At 40.4% G+C, this 21,094-nt stretch overlaps 1 protein-coding gene across 1 annotated transcript; it reads left to right on the plus strand.

Annotated features, from left to right (window-relative positions):
* Positions 1-574: 574 nt before the first annotated feature.
* Positions 575-20,640, plus strand: LOC144642830 (snaclec agkisacutacin subunit A-like). The gene is made up of 5 exons (XM_078501920.1): positions 575-648; positions 733-766; positions 18,298-18,502; positions 19,435-19,604; positions 20,299-20,640. Exons 1-5 carry the CDS (start codon positions 580-582, stop codon positions 20,553-20,555), a joined length of 735 nt encoding a protein of 244 aa, XP_078358046.1. The 5' UTR covers positions 575-579; the 3' UTR covers positions 20,556-20,640.
* Positions 20,641-21,094: the final 454 nt, after the last annotated feature.

Consider the following 21,094-nt stretch of genomic DNA (forward strand, 5'->3'; position numbering starts at 1 on the left):
AGAAAAAACATATATCAAGAGTTGCAATAGCACTCACTTTTGTCTATCTTATAAAACCAAAATTCACTAATTCACTTGTCACCAAGAAAAGAGTAAGCAAATGTTTTCTGTTGTTCGACTATTGGAAGCAGTGACATTTTCGCATTTTACTCTTCGAACAAAGAGGGTCAACAAACAGCTTGTTTTAACTAATAGACACGGATTTGCACCAAAAATTGGCACAAAAGCTATTCTTAAACTCAAAAGCGAATAACTTAGTCTGTAATTCTTGCTTTATATAGGAAATGATCAGCACCGCAATAGCGGAGCATAATTAAACCAAATAAATATCGAACTTAACATTTCCATAAAAACGCAGAAGTCAATTAACAATGGTATGAAATGCAACTGGTCCGACCAGTTGCATAAACGCACCTGCCAGCAGAAACCTTAGACGTGTTAGAATAAAAAGAGTTTCAATCAAAACACAAGCGATCGTGTAACAAAGACTAAGAATGCGTCGATTAGTTATGGTTTAAGTTTTGTTTCTTTTTTCTATTATGACGTTTTTGGCAGAAAACTAAAAGGGATTCGCTCATAATGCTAGAATCAACTCATCGATTATGCTTTCTGTATTTGGTATCATTGATGTTGTGTTTTTATGAAAAGGTAAGTTGCGCTTTTTTAGCTAAGCTAACGTAGGAAGCAGTTTACCCAATCCATTTTATGACCTGTGCTCTATGATCATTTCAGAATTCTGTCGTTTCTCTGTCCGTTCCTGACGGAGGTAAGTGTCATATTTTTTGCACGGGTTTTAAAGAGATATCCAATTATTTGCTCGCAAGTATTATTGTCCTAGAAATAGATTTAATTCGAACTTCATAGCAAATTGAAATGTTGAGGGAATAAAATGCGTGTACCAATTAAACAATTAAAAAATAAATTGAGCTTAGAGAGTTACGTAAAAAAGTGTTAAATTTTCAGAATTGTTAAAGTTTTAATATGGTCGCTCGCGACGGTTTTGGCCGAGCGCGTCTACAGGTTTTATTTGATGTTCACTTGAATCAATTCATCTTGTAAAACGTGCATTTTTAGGCTTGATCGCTATCATCTCTGGAACTAAAGAAGTTGAATAAATTTATTTTTTTAGTGTACGAAACAGAAAACTACAGCTTATTAACTTCCATCACGGTGGAATGACTGAAATACACTGTCTAAAACGAAGCTAAAAAAAAAACAAATCGATAGTAAATTTACCGGAAATGAATTTCGTATTCAAATTCATTTTCAAGGGGTAGGTACAGATAAATAGTTACAATTTAACCATTTTAACAACTTTAATATTAAGGCTATCATCATGCTGGTTTGACCAATTTCGCGCTGTGCTAAAAAAAATTGCAGACCGCAAGTTGATACAGTAAAACACAGAGCCATATTTTCTTACATTTACTATTTGTACATACAGTATCTGTTTGTAGGCTAAAAGAAATTCTGTTAATAAAAAATATTCTGACATTACATATTTAAGGCGTTGAGTGTTTAACAGATTATCAAAAAAATTATTGATGATTTAATTCCATTCAAATATTACACTTATTAATTATCGAAGATTTCGGCAAAGATGATGTAGAAAAAAACTCATTTTGTGCCTGTCCTTCTAGAAAACACATTTTCGAAGAAAATAATGCTTGTGTAAGAAATCATATTGAGTTTCAATGTGAATTTGTTTGATTTGCCACGTCTGTTTCAACACCAATACACTTTATTTGAACAGTTTTTCAATCATTTATTGAGACAAGCTTTTGTACCAAAACCGAAAAAATGACAAAATACACTGATATGAGTACAGCTTTCCATTTCCTTTCATATAAATGATTATTATTTCTTTTTATCAAATGGTCAGTTATAGAGTGTTATACAGTATCTGCCACAACTGCAGAGCAAATTATTAGAGTTAACTTTTTTTTAAATGTATTTAAAATCAAGACCAAATTGTTTTTTTGTTGTTGTTGTGTAGATTTTGACGATGCTTTTCACTTATAAATTGGAAATAAACTTCCCAACACAAGTTAGTAAAAGGATCACTAAAAAAAGGAAATCGTATTCAAAGACTAGTGAAAAATGTTCCAACATGAACAAGGCGAAAAACCGTTGCAGAAAGATTACACACATGTAAATTAGGAGTTGTGGCACAAACCGTGACAACTCGCTCGGCTCGCCCTGGCTCGCCTCGCTCCTTGTCACAATTTGTGTCCACAACTCCTAATTTACATGTGTGTGCGGAACGCAAGACGCCTTTCTTACCCCTCTCGCGAAACGAGTTGCAAAAAAGGCGTTGGCGGCACCTCTAACGGCCCGCAGCAACAGAGAGCGCCACCTGTGTGCTATATTTATTTTTCAATTGAACAAATATTTTTCTTTAGTATATGCAACAGATGGCTGCCGCAAGATATTCGTCAGAAGTTTTGCAAGCTAAGATGGAGGAAAACCTCCGTGAATTTCAAAGAAACCCCCAAAGAAATTTGTCTTTTTCACTCGCCCACACCGATTTTAACGAATGGCTTAGAGTATGGAAAATGGACATACCCGAAACTGACACAAACAACAAAGATCTTTTAATTTTTGCAAAAAAACACAAAAAAAAGTTTTATGATCTTTTGGAAAGCGAAATTGATGACTTACGAAGCTTAAAAGCAAGCTTTGGACTTGAAGTTAAATTTTCGATACAAAGAGACGGAGTTACGCAACACATGAACCACTATTTCAGTGAAAGAGAACCGCACGTGTTTTCAAAAAACACCAAAGAAGAAATCGAAAAAGAGTTTGTCAGATTTATCGAAAAAGCAAAGGGAGAAATTGAGGCTTGGTCAGAGAAGGGCTCGGGGTGGAAAATTGAAAGAATAGAAATGGCGTATATCAATGTCGCGCGTTATCAGCCATTGAGAGGGGGGAGTTATCTGCCTTTACCACCAAAATTGGCAAACAAAAAAGCAGTTATTAACGTGCAAAACAGGGATAACGAATGTTTGAAATGGGCTTTGAGAGCTGCATTATTTCCGCCAAGAGATGGGAAAAATCCGCAAAGAACAAGCAGATACCCAGTTGACGACGGAATAAACTACAATGGAATCGATTTTCCAACGCCTCTAAAGCAGATTGACAGGCTTGAGGCGCAAAACAACAACCTTGCAATAAATGTGTTTGGATGGGAAGACGACTGTGTGATACCTCTCAGAACAAGCAAAAAAGAAAATAGCATTTCCCGTATAAACCTTATGTTAATTGAGTCAGGATTAATTCAGCACTACTGTTTTGTAAAAAGAGTATGCGCTCTGCTTTACGATCAGACTAAATCACACAACAAAAAACACTTTTGCATGATGTGCTTGACCGGTTTTACAAGAGCAGACTTGCTCGAAAAGCACGAAAAATATTGCAATGGAGTTAACGGCAGGCCAACAAGAATCGAAATGCCGGAAGAGGGGAAAAACACTATTTCTTTTAAAAACTACCACAAACAAATGAAAGCGCCTTTTGTAATTTACGCCGACTTTGAGGCATTGTTAAGAAAGATGCAAGGATGTAAACGCGAAACGGCCGAGGAGCGCCAGAAAAGAAAAGACCTTGGTGAAGAAGTGAAAGACATGAAGCCGAGTTACACAGACAAAACAGAACAGCACGAGGCATGCGGATTTGCTTACACAGTTGTAAGGAGTGATGGTGAACACGAAAAAACATTTGTGTACAGAGGACAAAACGCCGTTGAAGTATTTTTGAACTGTCTTTTAAGTGAAGAAAGAAAAATAAGATATGAATTGTCAAAGCCAAAACCTCTTGTGATGACGGCAAAAGACTGGGTAAACTTCAAAAATGCAACCAATTGCCACATTTGCGAAGAAACGCTAATGAAACAAAACTTTTTGGACTCTTTGCCAGTTTGGATTGGAAACAAAAAGGAGCTTAATTACTTTGGGCAGATGCACAAAAAATGTTATTACAGAAAGGAAAAAGAGGAAAAAAACCTGGATACCGAAACCCACTATAAGCTAAAAAAGCTTGAAAAAGAAACACACAAATTAGCAGCGAAAAACCAAAAAAACTGCTTAGCGTGCCACAAGCCGCTTATCCAGCCGAACTACAAGGATGTGGTAAAAGACCATTGCCACATAACAGGCAAGTTTCGAGGAGCCGCACACAACATTTGTAACTTTATGATGCGAATAGATCCGAAAAAGGTTCAAATACCAGTTGCATTTCACAACCTGAGGGGTTATGATGAACACCATTTAATGCAGGCAATGTCAAAGATTTCAAAAGAGGCACAGAAAGAGGTAAAATGTGTCGCAAACAACATGGAAAAATACATCACATTTTCACTGGGGGGTTTAAGGTTTATTGACAGCTTGAACTTTTTACCTGGGAAGCTTGAAAAACTTGTAGAAGAGATACCAAAGGAGTCATTAAATATAACAAAGGATAACTTAGAATTTGAAGAAAGCGAAGAATGTTTTGAACTTCTTTGCAAAAAGGGAATCTATCCTTACGAATACATGGACTCATGGGGAAGATTTAAAGAAACAAGTTTGCCAGAAAAAGAAAAGTTTTACAGCAAACTTAACGACGAGCACATAACAGATAAAGAGTATGAACATGCGCAAAAAGTGTGGAAAACCTTTGGCTGCCAGACCCTGGGCGACTACCACGATTTGTACGTTAAGACAGACGTGACCCTGTTAGCCGACGTCTTTGAAAGCTTCCGAAAACTCGGTCTTGAGAAGTACGGGTTGGATCCCGCGAATTATTACACGACGCCAGGCCTTTCTTGGGACGCACTCTTGAAAAAGACAGGGGTGGAGCTTGAGTTACTTACAGACTATGAAATGCATCTTTTTGTCGAAAGGGGAATAAGAGGCGGAATTTCGATGGTAAGCAAGAGATATGCAAAGGCGAACAACCCTTATGTTGAGGGATTTGACCCGAGCCAGCCAAAAATATACATAACGTACCTCGATGCGAATAACCTTTACGGGTGGGCAATGAGCAAGCCGCTCCCAAAAAGTGGTTTCAGATGGAAAAAGGTTATGCCAACAGAAAAAGAAATAACGACAAAAAAAGAGTATGCAAAAGCTGGATGGATTTTAGAGGTGGACTTGGAATACCCGAAAGAGCTGCATGACGCCCACAACAGCTATCCATTAGCACCAGAGAAAAAGAAAATAAACAAAGAAATGTTTTCGCCTTACCAAAACAAAACAATAAAAAATCTTGATTTGCACCCGCCAGACACCGAAAAGCTTGTTTTAACTCTTGAAGACAAAACCAATTACGTCGTGCATTACCGAAACTTGCAGTTTTATCTAAAACAGGGAATGAAACTCAAAAAAGTGCACAGGGTCTTAGAGTTTGAACAAGAGGCGTGGATGGAGCCGTACATCCGGATGAACACAGAATTCCGAAAAGAAGCGAAAAGCGACTTTGAAAAGAACTTTTACAAGCTGATGAATAACTCAGTTTTTGGAAAAACAATGGAAAACCTGAGAAACCGTGTAGACATAAGAATAGTGCGCAGCGACGAAACAAAGAAAATAAGAAAATTAGTTGCAAGCCCATTGTATTCAAGACATGTAATGTTTTCAAACGATCTGGTTGGAATAGCCATGCGAAAAAGTAAGCTTTTTCTTAATAAACCGGTCTACACAGGCATGACCATCCTTGACGTAAGCAAGTTATGTATGTACGATTTTTATTACAACCACCTGAAAAAAGAGTACGGGGAGCGTTGCGAGCTTTTGTATACAGACACAGACAGCCTTTTGCTTGAGATAGAAACAGAAGACGTTTACGCGGACATGGCAGAAAACATTGACAAGTACGACACAAGCGACTACCCGAAAGATCATTCGCTGTTTTCAACAAAAAACAAAAAGGTGTTGGGAAAAATGAAAGACGAATGCGCAGGAAAACTAATTTCAGAGTGTGTTTGTTTGAGGCCAAAAATGTATTCAATAATGACAGAAGACAAAAAAAATATAAAAAAAGCAAAGGGGGTAAAAGAGTGTGTGACAAAGAATAAGATAGATCATGAAAACTTCAAAGATACACTTTTTCAAAACAAGGAAAGCTTTCACGAAATGCACATGCTAAGAAGCTATGCCCACGAGATGTATTCAATAGTGGTAAACAAAAAATCGCTGTCGCCTTTTGACTCAAAGCGATGGATAGCGGATGATGGGATACATACAAATGCTTACGGGTATAAGTTTTGCGAAACAAAGCCTACATAAACATAACTTTTAGAGCTTTTCTGAGCCCAAGGGGCTCAAGCACTAAGTGCTTGGTGGTAACTGTGTATTTGGAGGAATAACAAGCAATTCTTCACGCACGAAGCCGCGCTTTGGACCATCGTGCAAGTAATAAAGCACTGGCTGATTAGGTTTAGTAACAGACCTTTCAATGCTGTAGACTTTTAATGACCAAATCGGATCTGTAGCCCTTTTTACGCCGCCTTCCAGCTCGCCAGGTTGGTAGAGGAAGCGCACATTAACGAGAGAGGGGAGTTTTTTTCTTTCTTGCCAACAGGTCTTGTATATTTTGAGGACGGTTTTGACGAAACAGCCTTTTCTTTGATTGCAGCAGCAGGTTTCTTACCAGTAAGACTGGTTACTTCGTTGTTCAGAGCGGCAACAACTTCGGGTAGCCTTTTTACCCACGCTGTCGACCGCTGGCCAGATGGCAGGTTCATCTCGACACCGTACTGATAACCAAACAGGCGCCCTGCCAGTGTTTGATTAAAACGTTCAACAATAGCTTGATCTCTGTGAATGTTAACACGCCCGCGTCTAATATAGGTTTTGTGATTTTCCATTTCTTTGGTAACAGCTCCCATGAATTCGCGACCAGGGTCAACTTGCAGCATCTGTGGCCATTTTAGTGCACTTCGCCTGTAAATTGTCTGAAAACCTTTTGCAACCTCAGTTGAATCTTTGGAGGTCAAAGGCTCGGCCTCTTTGAATCGGCTGGCAACGTCAACAACAGTCAGAGCGTATTTGTAAACTTTTCGCCCTCGCGGCAGTTTGTCGTGTGGCAGAAAAAGAAGGTCCGCCTGGTGGACCGCGTTAGGAGAAGAAACATCGAATTTTGGGCGAGGAACGTATCGTGGTGCCGGAAGGTAGATCTGCCAAAGGGCCTGCTTAACGAGCCACTTTTTAGCAGCATCTTCGGAAACCTTGGCCGCCTCGGCTAATTTTTTTATCGCTGCAATTCCCTTCCAGTAGCCCTGGGGGCTATAGTAGACTTTCGAGATTTTCTTCGAAAAGTTTTGCTCCGCAAAAATCTTTGCATCCATGTGTATACAAGAAAAAAAGAAAAGTTTAAAGAAACCGAAAGGCAGCGTACCCAAGTGCAAGCGCGCCAGCGCCAACGAACATAAGTTCACCTTGTTTCTGCTGCTCACTTGGCTGATAGAAATCAGAGAACTTGGGTTCTTTCGGAGGAATCATTTGTTTGTCAGGATGTGCCTGGTTGTAGAGTTTGAAAGCGTAGTCTGTGTTCGTAAAGTTTTGTTTCGCTTGCTGTTTGATCTCATTGTTGGTTTCGATCCAGTCGAGAAGCTTCGTGCGGTCGCGAGAGTATTTCGCGTAAGCTGCCTGGTAAGCCTCGAGAGCTTTGTCGTGTCTTTCTTTTTCTTTTAAAGCGGCGTCATCTCCGCCACCCAAAGCTCGAGCAAGGTAGTTGCCGCCAATGAAAGCAGCAGCGTTCAAGATAGCTCCGCCAGCCATAATCGCGACGCTTGCCATTTTGTTATTATACTATTCTAATTTTTTTTTAATTGGTTGGGAGAATTTTCTGGTCCTCGAGATACTGTTTAAGTGCAACGCTGCCAGCCATGACGGCTGTGAACTTTACATAGTTCATAAAACTGCTGCTTGGGTCGGATGTGAAGTTTTCTTTTACAACTTTTTTGGCAGCCCAGCCGATTCCGGCGGCGAGACCTGTAATGGTGGCGGCATCCATGAGCGTTTTCACGAGTTTGTTGTCGGACATGGCGGTTCAGTATAAAATAATAAAAAATATTCAATTGAAAAATTTTTTTGTTTATTCTTCACCGTTTTGCGAAGCAAAGTTTGCAACTTCTTCACCAGATTCAACTTCTTTTGTTTTTTTTATACCTCTTTTAAAAATTGTATCCTCATCCTTTTGCACCCGAATAGCGGTTTTAACGCAAGTTTTGGAAAATTCAAACCAAAGTAATGCAATACCAGCCATAGCTGCACCTTTAACAAGGTTGTCAAGAATAAAACCAAGGGACATTGTCGGTATAATAAATGAAAAATAAATGTTCAAAAGAAATTTTTTAATCCATCGGACGGATTCCTCTTTGTTTGCGAGGTCTAATGGCATTTTGGATTGTCGAAGGCGTGTCTGAAGAACGCGTTGCAACCCTTCCAATACTTTCTGCTGTAACTGGTGTGTCATCAGTTATAAGAGTTGGCGGAGCTTTAAATGTTGGACTTCTTTTTTCGTTTATAAAGCCTTTTATGTCTTCGCGTTTCACATAAGTTGTAACGATTGCACCGCCGATACCAAGCAAAGATATCCATTGATTTGTGGTGAGACCGCTTGATTGCGGCTGAGCCTCGGGCGGAGCTGGTTCCGTTACGTCCGGTGGTGTTGCATTTCGCTTTGCAGCAGCAGATTTCTTTTCCTTTTCTTTTGCAATTATTGCAGCAGCCTCGACAGCAGCTTTTTTCTGTGCTTCACGAGCCTGTTTTGTTTTTTCAGCTGCAAGCTTGCCAGCAGCAACTCGCTTTGGATTTTTGGCAGGCTTTGTTGCTGGAGTTGTTGAAGTAACTTGTTTCTGTTCTTCTTGAGCGATCGGAGTTGGTTCGAGCTCGGCCATTTATAATAAAAAAAAATAATATTTAAATAGAAAATTGCTCAGCAAGATTTTTTGCTAAGCAATTGCTAAGCATTGTTCAGTAATTACTTAGCATTTTCTTAGCATTGCTCAGAAAAATCTTCAGTAGTGTTTGTGTCCGCATCTTTGGAAGCACCTTTGGTTTCGCACAGCGAAGTGTGCGACTTTGTAGCTTCGTTTAAATCAATGTGCTTTGTTGTGATGAGCGCAGCATTTGCAACGGCAAGAAAGCGGCCGCATTTCAAAGCCAGACCGCCTGCCAAAGTGGACAGCTCTTTGCTGATGATGTAGTCGTTTTTGAGTTCCTTCTGATAATCATTGACGTCCTTGATATTTACGGCCATACCAACGACTTTAGTAACAAGAAAAATAAAGCTGTCAATCAAGCTGTCGGTTGTTTTGGATCCAACGTATGCCTCATATCTCTTTAAGTACTTTTCAACTTCTTTATCTGTCAAGCGCTTCACCTGCTCGTGTGTCAGTTGCACACCGATTGCTTCTTTGGCTTTTCCTGTTGAAACAAGGATTGCAAGCTGTTCACGCAAAGCAGGAATGTCAGGGCCTTGAATGAGTGCCATAGCGCTTTCTGTACTTTCTGGTTCAGCTCCTAGCAGTTCCATTACGGAAGCTAATTCTTGTTCACTTGCAGCGCCCTTGACGCTCTCGGGAGGAGAAGTTGCGAACGGGTCAGCCATTTATTACTCTAAAAAATATGTTCAATAAGAAAATTTTGTGCCGTAAGGGTGGCGATGAGAAATGACAAGATGCGAAAACTTATTTTTTTTTAGCTTTAAAATGATTTCTTTGTAATCCTCATTGGCAAGTTCGCCAGCGTAATCCTCAAAGATTGCCTTCGTGGTCTTGGCAGAGGGGGTGTAAAAGAAAACGATTGCCGCAACATTTTCGCGGAATGAGGATGTTATGCTTGTCAATTTTTGAGTTAACACCCATATGCTCAAGCCTGCGTGGCGAGCAGAGAAAGCAAGATTCACCAACTCCCCTGTTCTTCCTTTTACATCTTTCGAAGCAGCACAGTCGTCGAGGATGATAAGCGTGTTCGTACCCTCAAAAAGAAATCTTGAAAGCCTTAACCAAGATTCCACCTCGTGCTGCTCGCAAATGAAAACAAAAAATCGAATATCTTCCTCAGCAAAGCGATAATAAGTCTTGTTGTGCTCGAAAGTCGGGCAGATGAGCACGATGTAGTCAAACTTGCCTCGGAAAGGGCCACAAAGCTGATTGACCACGTATCTTGTTTTTCCTGAGTTCGTTGGTCCCACAATGAGGGCGTTGAAGGGTATATTGGCAGGATCCATCTTCGTTCGTATATGTACCTAAGGTACACTTTTTCAAAGAAAAAATTATAAAAGCACAGATTCTAACTGCCTGCCAAGTATATTCATTTGGGCGTCGCTGATTACGTAAATGTGGCAGTTCAAATTACCTGAGCCGCTTGCTTTCCTCTCTAGCTCAAGCTGGACACCGTCCTTTGTGTTCACAAGGCGCGTGCCGCTTCCGTGCATCGAGTGGTCAGCCATGGAACGCAGATCAATAAGAAGGCCAAACTTGTCTTCTGTGTAAAACTTTTGCAGAGTCATGTGCTGCGTTTTATTTTTTTCTTTCATGTAGAATCTTTTAACTTCTCCCCAAATGTCCATTCCTTCGATGCCGTTGTTGTACAGCATGTTTGGCGAGCCGTTGACAGTGATGCTTACTTTTGTAAGGTCCGGGTTAATGTACTTTTCCGAGCTCCTTGCACCTTTGTTATATTGCTCAATAAATAGGAGCAAGATACCTTTTATGGACCTCCTCTGCGGGTTGACCCTTAGATTCAGACGTGTGTCGGAGCCTTTTGCAAAAGTCACCACTTTAACACGCTGGATGTGGTCGTAAGCGAACTCTTTGCCGCCCGAATAAGCGCTGAACGCTTCATCTGCAATTTCCTCGCTTCTTATCATCTCGTACTCCAGCTGGATGTTTGTCAACTTGTATTTTAGTTTTGTTGTATCTGAGCCTCTGACCACATGTTCGGCTGCCGCGAGCTTCAGTTCGAACACAAGATCGTTGTATAGTGCCTGAGGATAAAATGCCCCATGGTCAGTTAAAATCTGGTGATCCAGGCGGATGCGGTATTTATTTCCATATATCTCATTCAGCTTTTTTTCTGCGTCCACACCTGAAGTTTTCTTATCGCCAGCATTTGAGCGAATTTTGTTAAGGTCCTCGCTCTGAATGCCCTCTGGCACCCTGTCGTCGCGCTCCTCCTGCGAAAGGAAAAAATCCTCAAATATTTTGTAGATGTCATAGCCAACCGTGTCCTGCACGACGGTGCCTTCGTACTTTACAACAAAATCGTCGACCAGAGCTCGGCTGACGTTGTCAACCAGAAAGTTGTTGGCATGGCCTCCGCTCAAGTCGATGTTGAAGCGCAGCGCCAGCGAGCCGGGCACAATGACCTCGTTTTCGTTCAGCTTGGGCACTGAAACATACAACGTTTCCTCTGGATTGGCTTCTGTGCGGTCAAAAGTGATTCGTTTTACAGCGCGCTCGGCTTTCAGTGCGCCGAGTATTTTCTCTGTGCGTCCCGGTCGAAGGTTTTCTTGAACAGCAGCCATCTCTCGATTGGTTTTATTGTTAAATTGAAAAGTTTAATTTGAAAATATATATAAATCACGTGATGGCGGAAGGTGGTGGTGAGTTTGGATACGAGGACCATGATTTGGACCGAGATCTTGACCACAACAGTGATAACGATGATGAAGAGGAACAAGAGGTCGACACAACCCGACCATTTCAGCCCGGGGAGGCATCCACACCCTACCATGGGGGTGAACAACATGAAATGCAAACGATGCAGCACGAACAGAGCGGGCTGCCAGACACATCCTACGAAGAAACACCTTTTTTGGGAAGCTTTATTCATCAAGATGACAAACCGGCAATGATTGGCAGAGCTAAAGATTTTATCAAAAGAAAATTCCCCAAAGTGAACTTCGCAAAATTAGGCCCAATAGGTTTTAGCAAAAAGAGTGGCAATGAAACTACAATTGTATCCTTTGGATCAAAAGGTGGCGAGACCGAAATTTTCAAAAAAGACGGAACTGGCCTTCTCAAAAAATTCACAAACAAGTTTAAAGCCCCCCTTGGGCCAGAAGCGGAATCTCTGATTGCTCAAGACAATGAAGAAATAAGAGAAATGAGACCAAGATTAAGAGAAGCTGAAAGTCAAATACAACAGGCAGAAACAATTGACATGCAGAAAGAAAAAGCCACCCAAGAAGTAGAAGATTTCAGAATAAGAATCGAGCGAATAGATGCCAAGATGGAACAACTTGGGTCAAATGTTGAAAATGAATCAGAATTGCGCAGACTTAAGCAACTGAAAAAAAATCTTGAAAAGGATTTTGAAAACAAAAAAAAAGAAGTTGCTGCTCTTGAAAAACAAGTTAAGCAAATAGCAAAAGAAAAAACACGAGTCGTCCAACTAAGGGCAGGCATCGCTGCCAAAGAGAGCGAAAGAAACACTTTGCAAGAAAGGCTCAACGACACAAGAGCGTTAAATGATCTTAAAGAGCAAGAAGATGAGCTCAAGCGCCAAAACGAGGAAGATCAAGCTGTTATAGAGAATGAGAATGCATCCCCCACTAACAAACAAGCTGCGGAAGAAAGAGTTGCAGAAAGAACCGAGGAGCTCGGGCGTTTGCAAACGCAGATTGCAGAAAGAGAAAGGGCGCTTCCACTTCGTGAGAGGATCAAAGAGATCTTCAAAAAATATGGCGTGACAGTAACAGCAATACTTCTTGCTGCTGGTGTCACGATTGGTTCTGTAATTGGTGCCATTACAAACTCTTTGAAGGCCACCGGCAAAGCGTTGGGGAAAGGCCTAAGTGATATTGGCTCAAAGGTAGCATCAGCTCTGCCTGGTCTCATTGGCTCGATTGCGAAATTTCTTTTCAAAACCGCTGGTCAAGTAATTGGATTTCTTGCAGAGCACACCTGGCTGCTTATCCTTGCTGTGGTTGCTTTTCTTGTTGAAAAATACATCAAAAAGAGACGTTAGCGCATAAGGGTGTAGAGCAAAGCTGCTGCTCCAACCGCGCCAACAGCGACAGTTGCTTTGTTTATTTCGTGTGAATCATTGGCTACGGCCTTCGTAGGTTTAGCGCTTTGCGCGTTGCCGTCCTTTGGACGGGGACCGTAAAGGTCCCTAGCTGGTGTTTCAGCAGCGCTTGCGGCGGGTGTCCAATTTTTTTTTGCTGTGGCGCTCTTGTGTATAGGATTTGAAGGGTGGCTGTTTGGTGGGTTGATTTTTGATTTTCCTCCCGCCATCAGTTTAAGAGCTGCTTTTTTTGTAGCTTTATTAACCTCATCATTCACTCCTAATTTCATCCCAACAACAGCCTGCTTAAGCTGGTTATTGTAGCCAACAACGCTTTCTGTGTTTATCACCATTCGAGCGGGCATCAGCCAGGCACCTGGGCAGACTGCAAGGTTAAGCCGAACCTTAGCTTCGTCGATGGCTAATTGGTATCTTTGGACCGACTTTGCCAGATCAGGTTGCCTTATAGCGTCTTCAACCAACACGAGGAACTCACTTTGCGCTTCCTTTGCACGGCCGCCTGTTCCAAGTATGCTACTTCGAACGTTGACCTGCGAACCGAGAATACAGTAGACAAAAGCCTCTATCGACTGGTTTACTCTCGACAAACCTGCCTGAGTAAGCCCTTCAGTGCCGTTAGGACAAAACCAGTCTGCCTGTGCATATGCAGCGTCGTCTGGCTCGATGTATTGAATCAAGTTACCTTTGCTTGCAGCTCCCCTTTCGTCCGAAAATTTATCGTAATCGGGGTATTTTGCTCCAGTTTTGTTTGGTCCAATGTTAGTAATCCAGATATAAACGTTACCAAGTCCGTGGTTTGCGCCTGTTGTGAAACGGAAATCGCTTGACGGGTCGACACCGAACTCAGCGCATATTCTTTTGTAAGAAGCCACGTCGTACTTGTTGTCGAACTGGCTAAAAGTGGGGTCGCCTGGCAAGGCGCTTACGCTCTGAATTCCCCCCATCTGAAACAATATTCGCCTTATCGTGAAATAAACGTGAAAAAGATAAAAATTACGCACAATCGGTGGCAAGCTAAGAGATGAGTGCTCTTCATCGAAAATGTCTCGACTTATACCGCAGCCTGTTGTCGCGCACCATACCGCAAAGTTAAGTTGCTGTGGCCAATAGCCCATATTTTGGCTAGCAAGCCACCTTTTTGACTCTTTTCCTGATGTATGCTTCAGTTTTGTTTTTTGAAAAATCTCTCTTAATTTCGTTGTGAAATATTGGTCTGGTGTGACGTAGATGTTTATTTGGCTGTTAAATATTTTTTTCAAACTCGGTGCGGCTTCGTGAAATCCAACCGCGGGAATTGGCAAAGATGAGCCTTTTGCGCCGCTTGGTGACAGCTGTTGTGGAAAACCGCCTGAAATTTGATTCACCCCCAGTGCTTTTTTCATCTCTGGGCTCCAATATTTGCTGTCAGAGCCAAAAACATTTATCAAATGGCCTTGCCCTGCCTTGTAATAAATGTCTGCCGTTGCTGTGTGGTTGTACGCGAACTCAACCTGTGCAACAAATTTTGTTCGGTCAGCGTTTGGATATTTTGCAAGAAAAGGTTTCCATGCATTGTCTTTTGCCGCTTTAGAAATTGTAGTTGCTTCTGGGGTTTTCATCCACTTCATAAAACCTCTTGTTTTTGCATCCATGGTCCTCTTTTATATTAAACATTTTTTATTTTTATTTAATATAAAAATGGTTGTGCTGACTGTTACCACAAAAGAAAATCCGAACACTGTTTATTTTGACCAGCCTATTCCAAAACCAAGCTATATCCGGCTTTTAAGTTGTTCTCTTTACAACAGCTGGAATAGTTTGGAAAAGGATGGAATAGTTTTTTATAAACAAGTGAACAAGGAAGAGAAGGCGCGTTATATACGGCAAGGAAACTTCTCACTCGATGACATTGGGAGTATTTTTGAAAAAGGATTTCCAGAGAAAAACATGTTTTCTGTAACAAAAGGCATTGCAGGCCGTTCATTGATAATAAAAGCAAAAGAGCCCAATTTAAAAGCTTTTGGACTGAACGAAAGTCTTATTAAGTTCTTTAATTTGCCTGGGTTTGAGAATTACGCAAGTATTGAAAAGGAATTTTTTGAAACAATTGAGGTAAATAATGTTTCAAATCCTAAAAATTACTTCATCAACTGTGACCTTATCGACAAGCAACAAAGCTTGCTAAATGGTAAGCCATCAAGCCTTTTAGCGTTTTTTGACATACGTGGAAAACCGTATGAAAAAGTTTATTACCAAAATACACATTTTAACGTCTTGCGCGACGTTTCTGCTGAAGAAAATGTATCATCTCTGACTCTTTCGATTAGAGATGAGAATGGAAAGCCATTCGATTTTAACGGCACAAATCTTACATATGAGTTGGAATTGAATTAAATTAAATACAAAAATAACTTTTATGTATACGAGACCATGTCATCTGCTAATGTTCTCCCGAGTGCCCCTGCTTATGGTGATCGCGAAGAAAACAGCGTAAAACAAACACTGTATCCCGCTTTGCCAAATCAACCAGAAAACTTTAGGTTAACAAAAATCAATCAAATTTGTTCAGAATTTGACAAAGAAGTTGCAAAATACCGAGCTGTTTTGAAAAAGTATAAAAAGGTGAAGTCTTTTTTTCATTATTCCGCAATTTCAATGGGTGGTTTGTCCAGTGTTCTCTCTGCTTCCAGCCTTGGAACAGCGGTAACAGTCGTTGGTTTGCCGGTAAGCGTTCCTCTCGCAGCATGTGCTGCAATTACAGGCGTTTTGTCAGCCGCTTTCACTGGAGCGAGCAAAAAACTTGAACCAAAAATTATGAAAAATAATGAAATTACTTCTCTTGCTGTTGCCAAACGGGAAACTGTCAATAGACTTGTTTCTGCCGCTCTCATTGACAATAAAGTTGATGACAAAGAGTTTCAAATTATTTTGGATGAATATTCTCGTTACATGGCCCTCAAAGAGACTGTTCGCATGCACCTTACAAAAAATTTAAGCCAAAAAAAGTCATCCCCACAGCCTGACATTGAGAAACTGAGACAGGAAATTCGACAAGAAGAATTAGATAGGTTAAAAAAAAGAATATCAGCAGAGTCGAAATCAGATTTGAGAAAATAAACACTGGATTTAATCTGAGTGTTCAGAAAAATAAAATTAACGCATGACACAAATCGTGACATTGTGTTACACACAGCGTGACATTGTGTGACACAGAGCGTGACAGTCACGCGTGACGTTGCGTGACAGGTCAAACGAAAGGGCAAAACCCTGGTCGGGGGGTGCTCGTTGGCTGTTTCTTGCCTAGCCCCGGCTAGGACTTTTTCCCCGCCGCTGACAAGGCGGCTGTCCCACATTTTTACCTCTGCCGAGGTTTGAAATCCCGAGGAATTTCTGAGCACCCCCACGTTATCAGTAGGGCCGAGGCGGGTTCACCCAGGGGTATCTCCCACTGAAAGGAGTCCCCCTATACCCCGTAATTCACCATCCGCACAAGCCATTATAACAGGATTCAAGTGGTTGGCCATCCACTACCTCCCTTGACTTCACCAGAATTTGTGAACTAACAAAAAGTTACGGCCGCGTTTACTTATATATAGTTCACTTTGTCACGTTTTTCACTTGTGGTACCCTTTCACCTATTTTGAGCAAGTACGCATGCGCTTTTGGGCATCAGGATGATGTCATCATTAATTAGACACTTGGTAAAGTTTGGTAAATAGGCTAAAATGTTGGTGCTTTTCCAAGCGATTTGCTTTATTTTAACCGAACTTTCTACTCCCGTTTGGCAAAATGAGGTCAGACAGATAACATATCAAGTCGTGGAAGCAATGCTTGAAGCAGAAAAAAAATAAACAGGCCCGATTGAGTCCGATGTTTCGGGAAAGTTCTTTCGATCGATCGTTAAACTTCTGTGATCAAATCCTGTTATTTCTCGATTTCTTCTCTTCGCTTCACTTCGCCAGCTTCTGTGGGGGCACAAAAAATTACAGCGCGTTAACTGAGCGTATTTTTTTTGTAATATCTGTTCTGTTTCGTTTTTTATCGGCCCAAACACTAAATCCTGATTAGGCCGCCATGTTTCTTTCTGCTCGTCCAAGGGCCTGAGAACTAGAAATATGGTTTCCAGGCTCTCTCTGAAAATGTCACGCAACTCACGTAAGTCGCTCGCGATTTTGCGTGCCGCTAGCAGGGCAACCATTTTTTTGTGTCTGTAAACGGTCAGAAAAAATGGTTTTAGCGCGTTTAACGTTAGCGAAGGTTTTTTTAATGTTGTTTTCTTTTATAAAAAAAAAGTCGCAAGCTTAAACCTTTTTTGTCAATTAAAGGTTCGTCGCCCTAAAGTACAATGGTTGGTTTAAATGATTGGTACGAAGTTCAGTCTGTCGGCTCTTCTTCCGGCAGTTAATTAATTTGTTTACCCATTTTTTTTGCTTTTTCTTTAGTTCCATTTCCACGACTGCTTTCCAGATTTTTTTGTTAGCTTTAGCCAAGATTTGCTTAGCGATTTCAGTTTTTTTTGCCTTAAATTTTCCGGAATTTTTTCAAAATCATAGACATAGTCGTACACTTCTCCTAACCTCAAAAAAGCTTCATGATATTTTGTTAAAGTAAGATAATCCAACGATTTTTTTGGTAAAACTGTCGTTATTGGAACAAATTCTTCGTTTTTTTCACTGTTGGGTAAGTCTTCACTTTTTCCAAAAAGTTCTGGTTTTTTAAGTTTCATACTTTTTTTTAAAGTAAAGTCTCTTTCCAACAATTCTTCAAAAATTTCTTTGCTAAGCTCTTTAGTTTTCAGTTTTGAAATTGCTACAACCATGCCGTGTATAAATTTTGTCATGTTAACACTTACATATTGTTGTAAATATCGATCAAAAATTTTTTCGTTTTGGATGTAAAACTTTCTCGTTCTCGGTCCTTTTGGTTGAAAAACATCTCTCGTTGGCTCCATTTACCCTGAGGTGTTATTTGTTCAATTGAAAAATAAATATAGCACACAGGTGGCGCTCTCTGTTGCTGCGGGCCGTTAGAGGTGCCGCCAACGCCTTTTTTGCAACTCGTTTCGCGAGAGGGGTAAGAAAGGCGTCTTGCGTTCCGCACACACATGTAAATTAGGAGTTGTGGACACAAATTGTGACAAGGAGCGAGGCGAGCCAGGGCGAGCCGAGCGAGTTGTCACGGTTTGTGCCACAACTCCTAATTTACATGTGTGTAGATTTATTCTGTCGACCTTGTCCTAGCGCCCTGTTTAGTTTATTTATTTTTTGTTATTTTTCTAAACAAGTTCTTCTTTTATACATAGATCGCTGTCGACCTGGCTGGCTGCAATATCAGAACCATTCCATTAAATTCTTCAAGGAAATAAAGACTTGGAGTGAAGCCAGAGAAACGTGTCGTACTTTTGATGGAGATCTTGTCACAATTTACGATGAAAAGAAACAGATGTTTGTCTATAATAATCTTGCTGTTGGAAAAACTCTTTGGATTGGTCTCAAAAGAGATGATAAGTATGTTAGCAAATTTGGTATTTTGGTATAAAGGTGGCTCGTATTGGTTTAGTTCTTTCCGTCTTTGGCATTCTATTGCAGCTACACCAATAACAATGAGGTTAAACTTTTAGCACAACCTTGTAAAAGTTTTACCAATGAACAAATAGGCAATTTCCGATATATTAAAATTCTAACTTGACTCCGAGGCTTGGGGGAATAAAACAAAAGATATCACGTCGCGGCCCAGGGATGAATAAATCATTTCTTTTGTTTTATTCCTCCAAGCCTCGAGGCCAGGTTAGAATACTAATATATCGGAGTTGGCCTATTGAAGTCGCCTTGATGTCAAAATTTGTTGCCATGGCAATGACAAAAGACCATTCGATGCGAACAATTTAAAAAGAATCGAAGACGGTGAAAGTTTTTGCTTGAAATATATTTTGTCTAATGGACAAAAGAAGCAGTCTACTCTGAACCACCATAAACTGATGAAATAATAACGTATCTTCAAATCCTACCTACATATTTTTGAAAAAATTACAATAAATGTTCCTTTTGTCATTCAATAAAATACATCAAAAACAAAAACTTTCCCCGAGTAGTTTTTAAGTTATTAGCCTAAAAAAGTCCAAAATAGAGATCTTTAAGCCACTTAAAAATAATTCTAGTACTTATTTCGAAATAGTCTAAAACAAATTTTGTTAAAACATATTTTTAGCCTATGCCATCGTAAAATACAACAATCAAATGTAAACGCCGTGACTGACAATAGTAGAGGTTATGCTGAATTATAAACCAACCATTAATTTTTTTGCGGGCGCTCATTGGACAAAACTCGTCACGTGGAATTAATTCGAGCGACGGGTATCAGACAATGTTAAATAACTGTCGTTTAACGTTTGCAAATATCAGTGAGCACACTTTTTTTTGTTTTGTATTTGTACATTTAGTCACGTGTTCCATTGGGTGGACGGCACAAAGCTTCAATTTACGAACTGGGTTGGTGGGCATCCAGACAGCTTGAGCGAGAAGTGCGGAGAGATGACAGATTATGGTGTGTATCGAGGAAAGTGGAACGACAAGTTTTGTTCGTCATCCCAGCCATTTATCTGCGAATCAGGTTGAGTAATTAAAATTATGTTTGTCTTATTGAACATTCGAAAATCAACTGGCTAGCTCGCCCGCCCAGATCCTTAGCAATCGATCAGTCCTTACCTATTTTTAAAATAATAATCCTACTTTCATGATATTTACGAAGTCATGACCAAAATCTATGATGACATTAGTTGAATTGTAAAAGGAAGCTCTACATTGCTAAAGGCCCGATGTACATGGTATCACTTTCTCGCATGTGTCGCAGGCCTACGACGTACATGTCTTAACATTTACACTCGCGCGCGTCTGTCGTAGGATTTGGTAGGTTGATTTTCAAAACGTGATTCTTGTTGCAGTCCTGGATAAAGCGTGTCGCATGCGAAAACCGTAGGCAAAGTCGTACCGTTCAATTTGCCAATTAACCGTCCAATTAGCTAAGGGTCTGGGAACGAATAACAAAATTTGTTTATGCCGACTTGCCAAAGGCGAGGATTTACGCCATTATCTTTTGGGGAGCTTTTTGTCAGTAGTCACAGTCGGAGAAACCACTACAAGTTGTTGAGGGAACCGCGTTCGATAATAGCCATGACTCCAAGGTTTTCCAGCTAAAAATGCATTCAGACTGGCAGTTGCAGGTCAAATTTACTGTCAAAATTGCTGGGCTTAAAAGTAAGTAGTAAGTTTGTAATAACCGCAGGTTTTTTCGGTTTATTTTGCAGCGATAAACTTCAGCAACGTTTTCAAAATCTTTCCAGGAAAAATGTTGCTTGGTCACGGGATAAAACGTGTTGCAATGAAGAGTGATGTCGAGTGCTTGCTTCGATGTCAAAGATATCCCGGATGTGAGTCGACAAACTTTGTTCGCAGGCCGTCGAAGGGACAAAATGTCTGCGAGTTAATTGGACAAACATATGAAATCTTGTCAAAAAACCTCTATTCAGAAGAGCTGTCATCTTATTACGATCTCGTAATTTAAATCAGTCAAAACTTATAGTGCTCTGTAGATCGAAATTGGAAGGTTTTCTATCGATTAGCATATTTTAAAATGCTTCTTAATTATACCATGGGGTGTGTTCTCTTTATCCGGTCTCAAGAGTCCTCATGAGCTCGATGAGGATAAGTAGTGTTCTCTTTATATTATTTTAGCTATTTTAGAAAATTCGTTTTCACACTCATTTATAATTCATCAACTTATTACCATAGAAAATCATAACTGTGAAGGAGGTTTGGATACCCGGTCTTAATTAGCATAGATTTTTACGATTTAATTTCTACGTTTACTCCGTAGTTTTTGTTTCAATTGAGAAGACATATCAAACACCGGAGACAGTGTTTCATCTGCTATCCAAACATCTCGAATTTCGTCGAAAATACTCCGCTGCGCGTCGTGTTTTCAACTTTCTTCTCGGTGTTTGGATGCCCCAATGAAACACTGTCTCTCGTGTTTGATATATTACTCCAAATGCTTTCTGTGTACAAATTTTAAATTGTACATGGTGCGAAAGTATTTTCTAT

This window comes from Oculina patagonica, chromosome 2 (assembly GCF_052425735.1).
Source record: "Oculina patagonica isolate OP01 chromosome 2, crgOcupat, whole genome shotgun sequence".
NCBI classification, from domain to species: Eukaryota; Metazoa; Cnidaria; class Anthozoa; order Scleractinia; family Oculinidae; genus Oculina; species Oculina patagonica.